The sequence below is a fragment of the Penicillium hordei genome, assembly GCF_028827395.1.
Source record: "Penicillium hordei strain IBT 12815 chromosome Unknown utg000003l_segment0_segment0, whole genome shotgun sequence".
Classification (NCBI taxonomy): domain Eukaryota; kingdom Fungi; phylum Ascomycota; class Eurotiomycetes; order Eurotiales; family Aspergillaceae; genus Penicillium; species Penicillium hordei.
This window is the reverse complement of record NW_026623144.1, coordinates 5089956-5106726: the sequence shown is the minus strand read 5'-3', so window position 1 is coordinate 5106726 and position 16771 is coordinate 5089956. Positions and strand designations below refer to the sequence as shown.

General features: G+C 48.8%; 8 protein-coding genes across 8 annotated transcripts; 3 read left to right on the top strand and 5 right to left on the bottom strand.

Annotated features, from left to right (window-relative positions):
- Nucleotides 1-389: 389 nt before the first annotated feature.
- On the bottom strand, nt 390-849 carry N7537_007137 (elongin C; the record flags this gene model as incomplete). Its single annotated transcript, XM_056898194.1, has 3 exons — nt 697-849; nt 597-645; nt 390-528 (listed from the first exon to the last, which is right to left on the bottom strand). The coding sequence occupies exons 1-3, from the start codon at nt 812-814 to the stop codon at nt 390-392; spliced, it is 306 nt and encodes a 101-aa protein (XP_056753979.1). The 5' UTR covers nt 815-849.
- Nucleotides 850-976: 127 nt separating this feature from the next.
- On the top strand, nt 977-2142 carry N7537_007136 (SDR family NAD(P)-dependent oxidoreductase; the record flags this gene model as incomplete). Its single annotated transcript, XM_056898193.1, has 2 exons — nt 977-1928; nt 1985-2142. 2 exons carry the CDS (start codon nt 977-979, stop codon nt 2140-2142), a joined length of 1110 nt encoding a protein of 369 aa, XP_056753978.1.
- A 111-nt stretch (nt 2143-2253) lies between these two features.
- Nucleotides 2254-3132, bottom strand: N7537_007135 (Pectin lyase fold/virulence factor; the record flags this gene model as incomplete). The annotated part of the gene is made up of 1 exon (XM_056898192.1): nt 2254-3132. One exon carries the CDS (start codon nt 3130-3132, stop codon nt 2254-2256), a length of 879 nt encoding a protein of 292 aa, XP_056753977.1.
- Nucleotides 3133-3798: 666 nt separating this feature from the next.
- N7537_007134 (E1 ubiquitin-activating protein ubaB) lies at nt 3799-6725 on the bottom strand (the record flags this gene model as incomplete). The annotated part of the gene is made up of 12 exons (XM_056898191.1): nt 3799-4147; nt 4202-4539; nt 4599-4711; nt 4771-4949; nt 5003-5282; nt 5333-5397; nt 5448-5572; nt 5639-5875; nt 6015-6185; nt 6274-6427; nt 6504-6658; nt 6714-6725. 12 exons carry the CDS (start codon nt 6723-6725, stop codon nt 3799-3801), a joined length of 2178 nt encoding a protein of 725 aa, XP_056753976.1.
- Nucleotides 6726-7269: 544 nt separating this feature from the next.
- Nucleotides 7270-8709, top strand: N7537_007133 (queuosine 5'-phosphate N-glycosylase/hydrolase; the record flags this gene model as incomplete). Its single annotated transcript, XM_056898190.1, has 4 exons — nt 7270-7738; nt 7797-7951; nt 8002-8233; nt 8291-8709. 4 exons carry the CDS (start codon nt 7270-7272, stop codon nt 8707-8709), a joined length of 1275 nt encoding a protein of 424 aa, XP_056753975.1.
- A 244-nt stretch (nt 8710-8953) lies between these two features.
- N7537_007132 (uncharacterized protein) lies at nt 8954-10393 on the bottom strand (the record flags this gene model as incomplete). Its single annotated transcript, XM_056898189.1, has 2 exons — nt 8954-10127; nt 10209-10393. The coding sequence occupies 2 exons, from the start codon at nt 10391-10393 to the stop codon at nt 8954-8956; spliced, it is 1359 nt and encodes a 452-aa protein (XP_056753974.1).
- Nucleotides 10394-10715: 322 nt separating this feature from the next.
- Nucleotides 10716-11424, top strand: cyp5 (uncharacterized protein; the record flags this gene model as incomplete). The annotated part of the gene is made up of 2 exons (XM_056898188.1): nt 10716-10727; nt 10810-11424. The coding sequence occupies 2 exons, from the start codon at nt 10716-10718 to the stop codon at nt 11422-11424; spliced, it is 627 nt and encodes a 208-aa protein (XP_056753973.1).
- Nucleotides 11425-11920: 496 nt separating this feature from the next.
- N7537_007130 (uncharacterized protein) lies at nt 11921-15826 on the bottom strand (the record flags this gene model as incomplete). The annotated part of the gene is made up of 1 exon (XM_056898187.1): nt 11921-15826. The coding sequence occupies one exon, from the start codon at nt 15824-15826 to the stop codon at nt 11921-11923; it is 3906 nt and encodes a 1301-aa protein (XP_056753972.1).
- Nucleotides 15827-16771: the final 945 nt, after the last annotated feature.

The following is a 16771-nucleotide window of genomic DNA, read 5'->3' as shown; positions in this document are numbered from 1 at the left end:
TGACAAGCGCGTTATCATTGGAGGATTTTTTGATCTGCCATCATCTTTAGACAAATTCGGCCATAGATGTATTAACCGTTTGCATATGCTCAGATGGGATAAGAGGTCGTTTCACAAAATCAAGGATACTGCTACAGCAAAGAAGGAATTGCATAACGTTAGACGTATTCTATCCGGTAGAACACATGTCATGACATAACGCCGTGACCAAGCATAATTATGTGAGCCAAGTCCGAAACTCCCCATGCTATTGTCGTAAAAGTCGAATATCATATGCCGTTGCGTCGTGAATCATTTCAAAGATGATGCGAGCCGAAACAAGGATCGATACCAGAGGTCTTAGCCAGGGAGGTGGTAAGAAACCCAAGGCCCTAGGCACCATGTCGAAATCAGGTATTCAAGAAATCAGCAGCCATCAGGAGCTCCAGGCACAGCTCAGGTGGAATATCCATGTCCGGCACATTGACCTGGTCCTTGTGCTTTTCATTGTAGCAAAGGTATTCACAGATTTTTTCGACAATGACGCCACTGCAGAGAAACAACTTCGTTAGCAATGTTCACCAAAAGAAAATGCGGAATATAACGGCGAGACGTACGAGAAGTCTTTCAACACGAATTTACCCTCGCGACCCTCGGGGAAATTGGCTGTGGGTGGTTAGTACAACCCCTACAGCAATGGATCTCGAGTCCACGTACTCGAAGAAAGCGGGATGCGTAAGGTCTCTGAGACATAAGCTGTGCTGCGAGGGATAATGAATTCAAATCCGTCATCTGAGACTATAGTCACAAACTCGGAATCCGTGGGTTGCGCCATGATAAAGCACGCGTATTCGCGTAGTTGTAGGAAGTTGGCTACTGTGGAGCGAAAGAGCCTTTTTGAGGTTGGCACGTTGGTCCGTGCTGAAGCTGCCCCAGTGACGCACCCGATCCTCCCGATATCGCGTTTTGCCTGGAGTTTACGGACAAAGAGAACAATATGAGCAGTTTGAGAGTTCCTCTAATTCGCCCTCGGGTGCCAAACTTATTTATTCAAAGCTCATCAAGGCTGGTCAATGTACGCAATGTGGGCTACGTCAACAGCCAAGTATCAAGTCATCCTCTGGGATATACAAAGCGATCATACTCATCCCAGCCAAATGAGAACAATCACATTTCCTTCCAACCTGGAAACCGACTTGCCGGCCGAAAATGCATGATTACCGGTGGGACATCCGGCATCGGCTTTGCCATTGCCGAACGATTTCTGCAAGAAGGCGCATCGACCATAGTCCTCGTCGGCCGATCTCAAACACGCCTAGGGGACGCAGCCACAAAACTCGAGTCTCTCGCAGTTACACTACCAGAACTTGGTGAAAGCAATGATGAAGTCGCGACTCGCGCCCCAGAAGAAGACAACCAGCAAAGCGCGCAAGGAAGGATCCGTCTACTTGTCGGAGACGTATCAAATGCCGGGTCATGGATGCGGGAACTCGAAAAGGAAATGGTATGCTACCTCATTTATCTCGACGAATACTTTATCCTAACCATCATCCAGGCAAATGTGGACATACTAGTAAACGCAGCAGGAATTTCGATATCAAACATTCTGCCAAGATCCGAGCTAGAAGATATCTCCACAATTCTACGCACTAATCTCGAAGGCGCAATTCTCACTTCGCGCGCTTTAATGCGTGCCTCTATCCGCAGCCGGATTCGGAATCGGAGTGATCCAGCTGCGGGGACCAAACCCCCGTCGAAATGCATCATTAACGTCTCCTCTTTACTCGCGCTCAAAGGTGGAACTGGCGCAGTTCCGTACGCTGCTTCCAAGGCCGGCCTTCTCGGTCTGACACGGTCATTGGCTGTTGAGGCATCAGCTTCGATGAAAGATATTGTGATTCGGTCAAATGCTATTGTGCCGGGGTATATTGAAACACCTATGGTTGCAGGTATGTTGGTTTGGACATTCCGTATTTGTTTGTGCGTTAGCTGATCCCGATACTAGACTTCACACCCGGGGAAAAGAGCAGGCTGAAAGATCTCATTCCTCTTCATCGATTTGGAGATCCACGTGAGATTGCTGATGCAGCTGTGTTCTTGGCACAGAATGAATATGCCAACAACTGTGTGCTCAATCTTGATGGCGGATTGAGCGCTGTTTGATTCAATTCAAGTGAAACATGTAATACCAATAAAACAAGTGTATTTGTGAAGAACATCTGCGTGTATAAATTGGATGTTTCCAATGATGCACTCTCATATATACCACAGCATTCAGACAGCTATAACAAATATATCATCGACAATCAAACCCATCGATCCACCATTAATCCTAACAAATACGGTGGTAACTATAGAACTGTGCTTTGCAGAGATCAAAGTGACAGATTCTCCGTCCACAGTAACATTCGAAGCATTGTCAGAGAAAGTAATTTCCAGAATTTGCCATTCACCTTGTCTATAGGGTGTAATAGCAGTAAACTTCACAGTAGCAGACATCGAAATCCCCAGGATTTCAGCTGATGGCGAGGTGCCAGTACCAGCCGAATTCCAAATTCTCACATTAAGACGGAACGGACCAGTGAGAGAAATAGCTCTGGTAATTGAAACACCAGAAGCGAGCGAAAGCGATTTACCTAGCCCGCCGGACGGGTGTGCCACAATAGAGACGGTTCCTGTGGTGGTCCAGCCGGATAAACTCGAATCATCGAAGCGACTAATCCATGCCGGAGTCTTTGTTCCAGCACCAGAGTAGAATCCCTGATTCTTGTTTGCCCTTGTGGGGTTGTTGAAGAAATACACGGCTGCGTCACCAGGCACAGCGATTGCAGAATCCAAGGTAGCATAACCAGTCAGGAGTTTATATGCCTTGGGGTCCCTCAATCCAGGAGCGGCTAGACCTGGCGCCCCAGTGAACGAATTGGTAGCGTTGGAGTAAGTGTCGATGGAGCCGTAGAATGCATTATTGTTCACGGCAAAGGTGGTGTCACTCAACTTCCATGCAGCCTTGCCAGAACCTTCTTTCCTGAAGATGTTATTAATCAATTGAACATCGAGGGTTGATGCTGTGGCTTCTGTAACAATATAGGGCGAGAGACCGTCTCGAATATAAACGGTATTTTTGTAGATCCTTCCACCAAAGGACTTTCTCATGGCAGTCTATCGGCATCACGCCTTCGACGCCAGCGAGGAATTCATTAGCGCTCATGGCGAACCCTCTGATCATTTTCGGCGGCATTTTCATAGGCTCTCATACTCTAGTTGTAATTCATGTACATACGACGTGCTCTCGGATCTCGCTTCGAGTTCTTAAGCGAGCCGACCCGTTTGAAGCGAGAAAACACCATATAGTTGGATATCTCATAAACCGTAACTCTCAATTACTTGGCCTTACTTGCCCTTACCAGTCTACAATCCTTCAACTAGTTCCTCAATTCCCGCAGGATTCAGCCCAAACGTAAGCTTAATACTTTGGCCAGGCTGTGTTGTTATTCTCAGGTCATATTCTAGTAATCTATCAACCCGAAAAAACGCCATTGAGTAGTTGAGATACAAAAGTGCCATAATGCATTATCATGTCCATATCCAAAGCATGCCCATCAACCTGTGATATTGAACCCCTCCACTTAACTGAAATCAGGTTCGCCTTTATGCCATATGATACAGAAGGATTTGGAGGGGGTAGGTAGTAAGCAAAAAAAAAAAAAAAAAAAAAAAAGGGGGAAATACCGAAAGTATGAAGAGAATGATATCAAGATAAACAACTGTGATGGCTGCTAGTAATACCTTGAGCTGTCACGTGAAAGTCCGATTTCAGCATCAATCATCAATCATGATGATACCTCCCTCATCATCGTTGGCATCATCGTCAAGAACGATAGCTTCAATGCCCTTAGAGTCAGGAACGGATGCACTGGCGAGCCGTTTGGCATCGTGGCTGCTAAGCTCCACCTCGTCACTTGAGCCTTCACGCTTGCGCTTCCCAGTCACAGTTGGATCATCAAGCTTCTCGGGCTGCAGGGCATCACCGTTAATTGGTAGAATATCGGCAGAAGGCTGCGCAGGCTGCGCAGGCTGCGCAGGCTGCTCGGGCTGCTCGGGTTTTAGGGGTATCTCAACCATCTTCTGCAGCGCTGCGGGTTTGGAGTCCTTGGAAGATGGCTCATTTCTCCAAATCAATTAGTCAATATTGCCCAGTGTTCTTGAGAAGACGGCGCTTTACCTTGCAATGATCACCAGCTCAAGATTGATTCGCTCTGGTTCATTCTCATCGTATACCGTGATGAAGCTCTCATTCTTAATGCCGAGGTCAAACAATTTTTCCTGCAGATTATCGGTGAAATCGGGGTCGTAGATCGATTTACTGCCAAAACCAATAGAAAGATATTCACCATAACCCAGCTCCATCCGAAGAACGTCCTGGATGAGGTGTTCAAGGGTTGCGAGCTCCAGGTCAATTTCAACCTGAGCCACCGCAGGGGAACAGACAGGGCAATCGGGGTTTGGGGGGTTCAACGAGTCTGAATTGATCGCACGAGCACCGGATCTCTCCAGGAAAACCTTTTAGAGCGATGGTTTGTTAGCTTTGGTAGTAGTGGGCACGCTTGTTCGTTTCTTACCATTTTGGCCTGCATCAAGTTGTTTTGAAACACCTTCAATGACTGAAGAACACATAGTCCAGCCGTCATGGCATTGGTTGTTGCAATGGCAGGAATGATATTGCCCGCCATCTCTGTAGAAGCTTTGTTAATAATGATCGTCTTGAAATGTACACTTATTTGATAAACTCACGCTTGACATCGAATTTGGATTTGAGCTCAAGGTGGAAAATAGCAGCCCGTAGATTAGCTGTTGCGGTAACGAAGTCCAAAGTGTCCACATCATCTTTATCGAATGTCAGGATCGGGGAATCTTGGTCCGGAAGGCTCTTTTCTTGAAGTTGCTTTAGACGATGGGTCAACCGGTTCAAGCTATAGTGTGTTAGTTTATTCAACATGTGTTGTCGGCAACGGATAGTTCCTACCTATCCTTGAAAACGCTGAGATTCTCCGCTAATGTCCACACTACCTGGTCATGCGTGGAGATGGTCGAAGCAATCGAAGCGGATTCTTCTTGGAGTTGAGCAAAGTCAAGGAGCTGTGGTGGGTCCCTTTCCTTCCACATATCCTGCATGGCCTGTAATCGTATTATGTCCCTTCGAAAAACTTTATCAAAGATCTTCTGATAGGCTTCCTCGGTGCCTAGCGATTGTCTCAACTCTTTGAGCTCCAGTGCTTCCTTGCGCAGTTCTGCAATTTCATTTGCTAGCCGTATGTCAGGTTCAGCGTCAAGTAATACAAGAAATTGAACCAACCATTATCTGCGTTCTCCGAGGTATCCACCTCCGGTGCTTCGTCTTCGCTATCGCCAAAAAGTTCCCTACTCAAAGGTGAGCATTCAAAGTGGACAGTTTAGGAGCTGGGTCTTACGGCAAGAGGTAGCTCTTCGCCCAAACAATGCAATGAATCGGCTGGCTGGGGTTGGTGCGGAGCGTACACACGGGGAACGACTTGGGGGTTTCTTTCGGTGTGCAATCATAGCACTCGGTTTGCGACTAGTAGAATGCGCAGTCAATAGATGCGCCCAATCTGCAGAGCTAGATGTCACTTTTCTGAAATACCTTTTGAATGACTTGAACCTGGCCATTGAAGCCAGTAGTTCCACTTTCGATCAAGGGTACATTGGCCGTAAGGCACATCTTGTTCACATGACGTCTTGCGGCGATGTTGTCTAGCGCATTAAATACGACGTTGAAGGACTCGAACCACGAGACGCTAAACTGGGCGTCCATAATGTTCGCATGGTAGGCCTCGAGCTTTGCGTCAGATCGGAACTTTTGCGCAACTTCCTTGGCAACCTAGATGAAAGTATCCATATCTCAGTATTCCATATCCGCTATCGCTGAACCGCTCACACAATGCGGAAGCGCGGCGCTTGAGTCGGGGAGGATCGCAAGGGAGCGGCGCAAGTGCGCGGGGTGGGTTGGTTTGACGTACTAAGGCCTTTGATTTCTTAATATGCTCATGTCGAAACAGGAACTGACGATTGAGATTGCTCAAATCAATGGTATCGAGGTCGATGATGTGGATTTCGCCGAACCCGGTGAGGACGAGGTTTTTCAGTAGCTCGCAGCCGATGCCGCCTGCGCCGACAAGCAGAACGCGTGACTACACGTGATGAGAGAACTGTCAGAATATATTTTCAGACCAGTGTCACTTGAACACCAGGATTACGCGCCAGCTGTGCTGTACTTACCTCTCTGAGGGAGCGGGTGAGGTCTACTCCGAGGGAGCGCTTGAGGGAGCTCTCCCGCATGGCGGGCAGTAGACGATGATCGCGATCAAGTAGTATTGTAGTGTTGTAATGGTTGGATGGTGTAGTGATGTGGTGATGTAGTGATGTGTTTGTTCTAAAGATAAATCGCGAAGGGGGAAAAGGTTAAAAAAGGGAGCAAGTGGAAGAAGTGCTGAGCCGGAAACAGTGACCGTTGTTCGATGACGGCACTTGCTAGGAGCCTCACACGTGGGTTTCCACTTACTTTCGGTCTACACCTTTCTATTTGTTTTTTGCTTGTGAATAGGTGAATAGATAAATAGAATATATGGTGTAGAATGTAATTGATGTTGTTTGGTGATATTTCCTATAAGTGATTATCTTTGCATTCCGGCAAAGTATATATGTAGTGGCGCATATACTCCGATCGCCATCTTTTGAGAAAATGAACTTGAGTTTGATCCCAAAATAAAAGGTGCCTGTTTCATGGTCATGACGATGCTATCCATATATTCTTCTGATCAGGTACCAGGTAGGCCAGACCCGCAGAGCCTGTGTTACTACAAACCAAACTGTAACGTACTCACCTCTCTTGTGCTTATAGCGAATACTTTTAGACATAAGTCGATATCACAGGCCCTATACCACCATAGCCCAAATCTGAAAGCTTTCCAGATACATTATGGGCATATTGTGTCTGCTTACATAACCGGTGACTCTATCCAGAGACCATCGGATCAAAATCTCGGTGTGGCGAGAAAAAAAAAACCACGGATCGTTCAAAGGGTTCGTCGTGTTTAAGTATTTTTATACACCGTTTTCTTGTTCTAGCCTCAAAAGGATTCCAATATCCAGGTGGGGTGGAATATCTGCCGGGACTAGCTTCTCACCGCAGGAATCCTTTCGATATCAAAGGAGATACCCCTGACTCCTTATATTCCCATTTGCTTTCAATCAAGATTAAACAACACGAATATCATGCCATCATTGGACCCAATTCCAGCCCAGCGAAATGATCAGATCGAGGCCAATTCCGACGATGAAGCCGATCCTGAGTTGGTAGAGCTTCTTCGCCAGCATTTCGGACTGGGCGAAAGGCCAAAGAATGCCCCACCAGAGACTAAAGTGCTTGAGGGGGCTCAGTATGTCTTTGACAATGCCATTGATGTCGCAGTCAGCCTTGCTCATACCAAAGGAGCTGCTGAAACTATATGGCGTATGATGCAGAAGAAAGAGTATTCCACGCACACCTGGTCGGAGCACGAATTACACCCACAGACCAAGGACGAGAGCACAGTCGATTTCATCTTTACAATGGACTTGTTGAACTTTAGTTTCTGGTCTGAAGAGGAGGAAGAGCCAAAACGTTTCTGTATTGAATATCGTGGCAAGCTGTGGACTGGTTATTGGAGTCTGGTTGCTGCACTACAAAGAGCCCTTGATGAAGGTCAGTTCTGTTAAATGAAATTTACTTTTAGGATGATAAGTGCTTACCCCAACTTCAGACATTCCAATCACAACCCCCGACTTCTGGGTGGACGAAGAGAGGTGCACGGAGGAGCTACTTAAACATGTATTCCGATCTGCAACAGATGGAGAGATTCCTATGTTCAAAGAACGAGTGCAGTGCCTTCGTGAAGCAGGCGAGGTCCTTTGCGAGGTATTATCCCTCGCTACTTTGGCTTTACGAGGTATACTAACCGGATATAGGAGTTCGGCGGCAGCTTCGTCAACTGCATTGACAGCGCCAACCTCTCCGCTGCAGGACTGGTCAATATCTTGACAGAGAGCTTTGCCTGCTTCCGCGACGAGACCATCTTCCACGGAAAGAGAGTCCGACTGTACAAACGTGCTCAAATTCTAGTTGCCGATCTCTGGGCCTGTTTCAATGGCGAAGACTTTGGTGAATTCCACGACATTGACAAGATCACCATGTTTGCAGGTACGACTATTACTGACCTCACCACCCTGTCAAACTCATTCTAACTATATATCCTAGACTACCGCATTCCGCAGATGCTACACCAGCTGAACTGTCTTCGCTACGCACCTAAATTGGAAAACCATATCCGTGACCTGAAGCCCATCGAGCCAGGCTCAAACTGGGAGATCGAGCTTCGTGGAACGAGTATCTGGTGTGTTGAGTTGATCAAACGAGAGATCGAAAAACAACACCCCGAGGTCAAAATGAACCGCCAACCCCACCTTTCAAAGAGTATTTCAGACGGCAGTGAGAACTTCGAAACCGACAACTCGGATGAGTCGGGTAATAAATTGAAGATCGTGGAAAAACCGCGAAAGACGTATGGCATCAATGCGATTCTGATCGACTTTTTCTTGTACGACACGATGAAAAACCTAGAGGCAGAGAAAAATGAGTCCATTCCTCATCACCGGACGAGGAGCATTTGGTACTGAGAATGAGTGGTCATTGGGTTTGGCGCCATTGACGGCGCATGGAGTTGGGTTACCACAATTTTGACTCTGGGCATTGGGTTGCTCTGGGGAAAAAGGAGCATACAATTAAAACATAGACATGGCAAAGCCTATCTCTTTGCTTATCGAGGATATATATAGAAATTACATGTTGATTCATATCTTGGGGTATCAATTGAACTAGTAGGCTGTGTCCCCTTTGGAATAAGCTCTCGTCGCATGGCGATTAAGCAGCTGCACCTTCGATGCGAGCGATGATGTCCGCTTTCCAATTCATATAATCCTCTTGACGATCGTCACTCAGCCAGTCAATTCGATCCTGCATCATCGTCCCCAAGCCAGGCAAAAGACCGCCACGTGGAACATGATCTGACTGCGATGCACGAGTCCCACTCCCGGCCGCCGAACGTTTAGGCGGCCTAACACCCCTAAGTGTCGCATCTTCTTCGTCCAGATCTTGGTAAGACCTGCCTTCCTCATCTTCACCGTAGAGCTGTCCAGCATAGGGGATGTTCTCAAACCATTCCTGGCCTTTTGCCCACCCTTGCTCCATGATAAGAGTGATCCATTGGTCAACATCATCGCGATGTCTCCGGTCATTAGCCTTCAACCCAAGGCTGTTCAATGCCGTCTGACGCATTTCAATAAAAGTCTTCTTGTCCATCTTCTGCGCTTCGATATCCGCCTCTGCATCCGGCCCGGGGTTACGCCGACGGGCAAGCACGAGGAAGTATACAGCCACAGCCATGGCATAGACCAGTTCTTTGAAATCATTGTCCTTATCAGAGCCATTGATAGAAACAATAGGCTCCAGGAAATCCAAGCTCTCCCGGTCCCATCCCGGTTCGTCGTTGGACATGCTCGACGTAAGATAGAGGACAGACGACACGCCAGAAAAGATATGCGGAGGCAGGGTCCTCGAGATTGGAGGCCTAGACCAGGTGTTTGTGCGCGGGGCAGGTGTCGAGAGAATCTTGCATACAGTCCGAATAGCTGTCATTACCCAAGCCGGGGCATCTGGAATGATGGTTGACCCGTGAACATCCTTCGTTCGGGGGACTGTGGCCTTTCTTGCTGTTTTTGAGGGACTCTCGAGCCTGTTTGCTGTGCTCATACTTCGTTTCAAGGGCGTTGACTTTGAAGGTGTATTCTGTAGGCCTCGCGGTGTTGGTGCTACTGCCTTGGAAGGGGTGTTCCTGGCTGCCGTGCCCTTCGTTGGTGTGGTCTGCGCTGAACCGGCGCGTGAGGGTGTGCCGGGAACCGACCCGCTTGTTGAGCGTTTGAGGCCAGTGGAGCTTGATGTGAGAGATCGGTCGAGGTATGAATAAAGCTTTTTGTATACGCGCGGAGGACATGGCGCATGTCCGAGCAGCGGAGGAAGTTTAAGAGTTCGGGTCAACCTATAGATGTTAAGTGTAAACAATTAGCATCTTAGAATCAAGCCAGCCATAGAAAGACTTCATTCGGGACTTGAAGCCCACCTTCTGCAAGCGATTTCGGCGCAGGCATATGGTCGAGCGATTTCCTCTTCGGGCTTCAGACTGCTCGAGAAGCTCCGGGACTGTGCCACTAGTGACATTGCATAGCTGAGTAGTTCTTGTGGGAGGTCGTTGGCATGAGTCGGCACTAATGTGCTCAACGCCTGTTCCACCGGTCGATTGTTCATTGTTCTTGAGGTGTTGTGGATCAAATCGGCTTTGCTTGAGGAAGGGGCGATGTAGGATATGGCCGTACTCAGGCAAGTCAGGGACAATTGAGAAGGCAAAGGGCAAAGGTTAGTTCCCGAGAACCTTCCAGCGTATCCAGATTTCAAATTGAACCAACTGTGAATTGAAGGGATCAGACTGACAACCAAACATCTGCAATTAATTGCCTGGCGTATCGATAAGAAAACATGACTAAGCACTCTATCGGGCCCAGGGCTCGTGGTCTCGATGCCGCGTCTGGTCCTCTTGCAGTTCAGTATTACCTCACCGAATCCCCTCAACATGTCTGTTACAGTAAGTTCACATATCAATCATACTTCGGACTATGTCTAAAACCCTTCTTTCTATGGCGTGATGCTAATTACGGTTTCAACAGTTACATACCACCCAAGGTGATCTCAAGGTCGAGCTTTTCTGCGAGGCAGTACCCCAAACCGCAGAGAACTTCCTCGCCCTCTGCGCATGTGGCGCATATAACAACACACCATTCCACCGCCTCATCGCAGGATTCATGGTCCAGGGCGGAGACATCTCTCTCGGCCCCGCTGCGCATCAAACAAGTACGAAACCAATGCTCGATTTCGAGATCCCGAAAGGCGGCACATCGATCTACCACCCGGCAGCAATGAACCAAGAAATCCATCTCCCGTCGCTCCGACACAACGCACGGGGCATTCTCTCAATGGCATCTCGTCCGGTGAAGGACAGGACGGCGCCTGGCTCTCAGGGCGCAACGGGCGCAACGATCAACGGGAGTCAATTCTTCATTACGTTCGCGCCGGCACCACATCTTGACGGTGCCAGTACTGTATTTGGGAAAGTGTTGAATTTAACACCCCAGGACGAAGGCGGTGATGTTCTTGCCAAGCTCGAGAAGGCGAATGTTAAGGTCGACAAGAAGGGAAAAGTTTCTCAACCCAAGGAGGGTGATAGTTTTGAAGCATTCAAGGTCAATAACGTTACTATCCACGCGAATCCATTTGCGACGTGAATTTTTGACACTCGAATTCTCTCATGAATGCTGGATGATATCCCAGGATCGAGCTGCGAGAGCCACGCTCAGAATGAACACAGCTATTAGCTTAAGCTGAAGACACCTGAAACCCTATCATGTGAAGCCCAAACCCACACTCTCCCCAGTCATCCGAGTCTGGCTCCTTACCGACGTCTCTCTGCTGGCTTTGTCGATCTGTCTTACTAGCACCATTATGTGGCACCGCGAAATATGGGACACTCTGGTGGAATTACTCCCAGAAAGTGAGCCAAGCAGATGGGTGGGCACATTTTGTCTGGCGATGAACACTTGCTGGCGAACGCTGGGTGCGATTAGATCTACTCTAGTGATCAAAAGAACGCAGAGAGACGGAAAGGGAAACTATATCGAGGTATCGAATATATCCAACACTGTCAATTATCACCATAAGCCCCCAATTAGATCACGAGATCCGAAAGAATATCTAAGTACAAAGCAACCATTGGTTCCCTATTTATAATCCTCCCATTCCATCCAATTGTGTCCAACCCTCTCCAAGGCGAAATAAATCCTGCAAAATTTTAACCTGCAGATTTACCTTTGTCTGATCTGACTGCGCCGCATAATTCAAGAATGACAGAGCTGAACATGACATCAAGAACCGAATAATTTGCAGGTTGGCTGGTGCCGCTGCATTTCCAAGATACGCCTCCACAAAATCGGTTGTGCTCTCTTGCATCTCCTGTCGAGTAAGGCCATACTGCTCGCCTGTCCGTCGCAGCATATGCACGAAATGGCCTAGATCTCGCTCTGGTACCCCAACCGGCTCACCATTCTCGTCCAGAGAACAGTGCAGCGTCGTCGTGTCGATCATAGTGACATGTCCCGTCGCGTGGTCATAGAAGAAATTTCCAGGATGGGCATCCCCGTGCGCGACAGTGGTGCGCGGACGACTAGCAAGATCACGCTTGCAGTCGGTAATAAGTTGATTCATTTTCGTGGGGAGCTGGTCCGCTTCGAGTCCCGCGGAACGAATAATGTCTTTGTACACCAATGCTTGCTGGACTCGCTTCGTTGCCGCGGTAAAATACCACTCGAGATACTCTGTGCCTGGTCGCCCTTCGACGCTATGAGTGTGTAATCTGGCCAAGGTACGTGCGACTGCTTGTACACCGGCAGTGAAGACGGATAGCATCTCTCTTCTCACAGGTCCTGGTGGTAGGCGGCCCATCTGCATCATGAGCTGGTAAAGGGATACTCCGGGTGCAACTTGATACGTGACCACTCCAGCTGGTTTGGTATCCCACGTCATCCGCCCAACGGCCAACGGGGCGGCAGTCTTGATGTCACCCTTGGTCTGCAGGAGAAGCCATTCAAGGCTCGACAACTCCTCCGTGATCCCGTTGTCCAAGCCGTGGACGAACAGTTTAATTACAGCAACCACACGACCTTTGGATGAGTCATTGGATGCCAGCGATGATTCTTCGTTAGCAAATTCATCGTTGGCATGGGCAAAGAAAATGATAGCACCAGAAAAACCAGCAGGGTGAGTGGGATCTAGACTCCGTAAGTTGACAGGAGATCCCACGGCAGAAGAGACATGCTCTTCTAGTGCCGAAATAGTTGGAGATATCTCTTGAAGATTTTCCATGACATCTTCGGTCTGTTTCAAGTTCGGCTTTCCACTGCGATTTCGTGTCCGTGCGGCTCGACGCATTGACGATACTACGCTCATCCCAAGTGATGGACGAGGACATGATGAATATGCCGGCGCAACACTGCCATGAGCCATCTGCACTGTATCTCCCTCGCCCTCCATCGCGGAGCGAAGCAGAGCCTTGGCCGCGTGTTTCCACGAATAACCCCGCATGATTCGCTGTAGAGAGCGAGCGTGTCGTCTCGTTTGCTCCGGGTAGCATCTCATCTGGTCGATTCGATAAGCCCAAACAGCTACGCGCTGGCTTGTCGGTGAAGGCACAATTCCATATGTGCTCTCATCCATCACCACACAGGCCTGACCAATTTGTGGCGGAATGCGACTGCCATCAAGCGCAAGCTGGCCCGCACCGCTTTCCTGCGTTACTAGGATGGGAACACCCAGCCCGGCCACTTCGGTAAAGATCATCCCGAATCCCTCGTGCATTGATGGCATAATCACCAGGTCCGCGTTACAGTAGAACCGTGAGACAGCGTTAGGATCATCAGAGAAAGGGTGCAACCTGACAAGATCTGACATGCCTGTCATATCGTCGACGGCCTGCTGCCAGCGCTCCACGTCTTCTGCTGGAAGTCCCAGTACATCCAGAGAGATATCGTTGCCAGAGAGTGCGATCTTACGCACAGCGTACACGGCGTCATCTAAACCTTTGGCAGGATCGTCTGCTCGACCAGCGAGGAGGACCCGAAAGAGGTCGCTCGGCTGTCGCTGCTGTCGCTGCTGCGTGCAAGCATCACCCATGCGCACGCCTGGAACTAGTTCATGGAAGCGAGGACCCATCATGTTGGCTCGTGGCCGATTGCATTGGCCCATCCACTCTCGTTCACGTGCTTCAGTTGTTAGTACAGGCCCAACTCCAACTGCCAAATCTGCTTTAGGGAGAATCCTCTCATCGAGCATTGCCAACCGAGTGGCTTCAACATAGCCTAGCTCTCGTGTTTGTCCGTACCATTTCCACGCATAATCGGACTTACGCAGCGCACTAGTGTGTGTGATGAGCGCGAGCTTGGCTGTGGGATACCATCTTTCGCGGATCAAGGAAGCTGCGGTGCTAGAGTATCGTGAGTGGCCAATGATGAGGTTGAATGGGGATGCATGCTGGTTGTCTGGAATTGGTAAACTATAATCTCCTGGCTGGTGTACCTTCGCTACATGGTAGAGCAAGGCACTTGGATCGTCTCCTCTAGAGGGAATGCAGACCACTTTAGCCCGACCATGGCCCGATGATGCCGTTTTGACTTCATTCTCAGGCTGCACCATAAACAGTGTGACTGATGCATTGGGAATTTCCGACATGGCTTTGACTAGCTCTTGGTTTAACAGAGGCAGGCCTCCTTTACCTGGCCCGCTGGCATTGGCAACAACGAGCACTCTCCATGGTTGGATCCTTTCCGGCGAGATACTGACAAGACGTTCCCATTCAAATTTGATCTTTTCGCTGAGTTGCACAGCCTTATGTTCGTCGCGCGATGTACCTTGCTTGTCCACAGCAGACCATAGTCGAGATAGTTGCGTGCGTGTTTTGAACAACCGGACAAGCCCTTCGTTGATAGGGATACCATTCGCCTGGTACGCTTTCCAGAACTCCGCCTGAACATGGCCAATATCAGCTTCACTCATTCCGAAATCCCCGGCATACTTCCGCAGGCGTTCGTGAAACCCAGCTGCATCCATTTCTGCCGGCCCAATAGGTCGGCCGTTCGCATCCATCGAGCGAGCCAGTCCCCCGTAGTCGATCATGGTGATTCCTTGGATGGGGTCCCAGAAGAAATTTCCCGGCGAGGCATCGCCATGCAGTAGTGACGCCACACCTTCTTCCCGCGAGTAATCAATCGCTCGATCGACCAACGAGGCCAGTTGTTGTATTTTATTTGATCCAATAGCGCGTTCATACCGCCCTCGGGATGGGCCCTGGATCTCTTCAACCCAACCTTGCAACTTGCTACGCACCTTGTCGGCGACAGATTCGCTGGCGCTGCTCCATTCGGCTTTTTCCCGGTGCAGCTTGGCCAGTGTCAATGCCACTCCTTGGACGGCGGAAATCAAGTCGGTCATCAATCCATTAAATTGATAGCCCAAAATCTCAGCGGTGGGGATATCCTGTGATGGGGCTTGGTTTGATTTATGATTGATTGGGATCCCATGGAGCGCGCCGCGAATAATATCATTCATCAGTTCTCTTGTTTCGTCGAGACAAGGTTGCTTTGCGATCAATCGGAGAATGGAGATCCGACCAATGTCACGGATGATTGTGTTGATTGCCCGACCTTCTGCAAGCTGGTAGACAATCACCCCCATAGGCTCTGCAGTGCTCTCATCGCGCGTCCTCCCCACTCCAAGGGGCCGAGCAGCAGAAGGTGGATCGGAAAGAGATAGCAACCTCCGGTATGCAACGAGTTCTTCGAAAAAGTCTTTAAGACATGCTGGTGGATATACCTTTGTGACGGCGACAGTCTTTTCTGGGTTGCTACTGTTCCGAACAAAGTAGATGAAACAGCCGGATTGGCCTTCTGCTCCGGATGCCTGAAGACGGTGGAGCTCAACGGAGTGACCGAGGACGGATTCAACGATTGTGTTGACAGAGCCAGTCTCAGGCAATGCAGTTAATGTGAAGTTGCCGTCATCTTCTGTTCGAATAGTGAGCTTGTCGAGGGTAGTTGGCAAGACGCCCTCCTCCAGTCTGGCGCACTCCAAGGCGGCCATTCTATTGGATTAGAAAGTTTTGACAGAAGGACAGAACACAGATGGGAAATAGAGGATATAAATATATTATTCGGTTTCATTCCACTGTAGTCGGCAAAAAAGGTTCTCTAAGCTCAAGCTCAAACTACGCGGATCAGACGACGACGATCCACATACTATCAGGGTCTTTCCTCAGCCGTGCCACCTTATGTAACACCCGGTGAATCTATGTGTGACCAGGTCAATCTACAACAGAATATGCTGTCTGAATCATGCCCTCGCGGTTGGATGGGGAACGTCGGATGGTTAGCGTTCTACTACCCCGTATTCCGTACGGTAATACACGTTGAGCCACCGGCATGCCCAGCTCTTTTGTGGCTGAATAGATAGGTTCAAGCAGGCAAATCAATCTTTCCATTGCCCCCATGCGGGCTAGATGTATCTCAATTAAGGGCTGAGTGGCTGAAAATGTGATGGGCGGAAGGAGCTACATCTACATATCACACATCAAGTCCTTAGGTATGACTTTATTGAAAGCCCAGATGGTCAATTTACAAACATGAATAACTAAACAGCAGTTAGTTAGTTAACTAATTGGGCGGTATTAAGTACGTAATACGCAGCTTCTATGAGTACAGTGACGGTATCAAATCAATGTCAATCCAGCTAGTCACAAAATCTACCCCAGGACATTTTAGCATCCACATAGTCAGTGAACTGTCCATAAGTAAGCTACTGTGTCTACCCCCATGGGAATCTGATAATTTGATCAATAGTGGTCGGCCTATAAGTTACTATAGTATCGCAGCTGAAGAGCTATGGAGTTGAAGTGCCTGGGCATGAACCACTCTCCTATATGCCAAAAAGGTCGACCCACCCGAAACCATGGTTCTTCCCGCTGCATCTTCCCGAACTTTAACCTTGGGAATTATGTACCTAGTAGGAACATACAATTCAAATCGTATG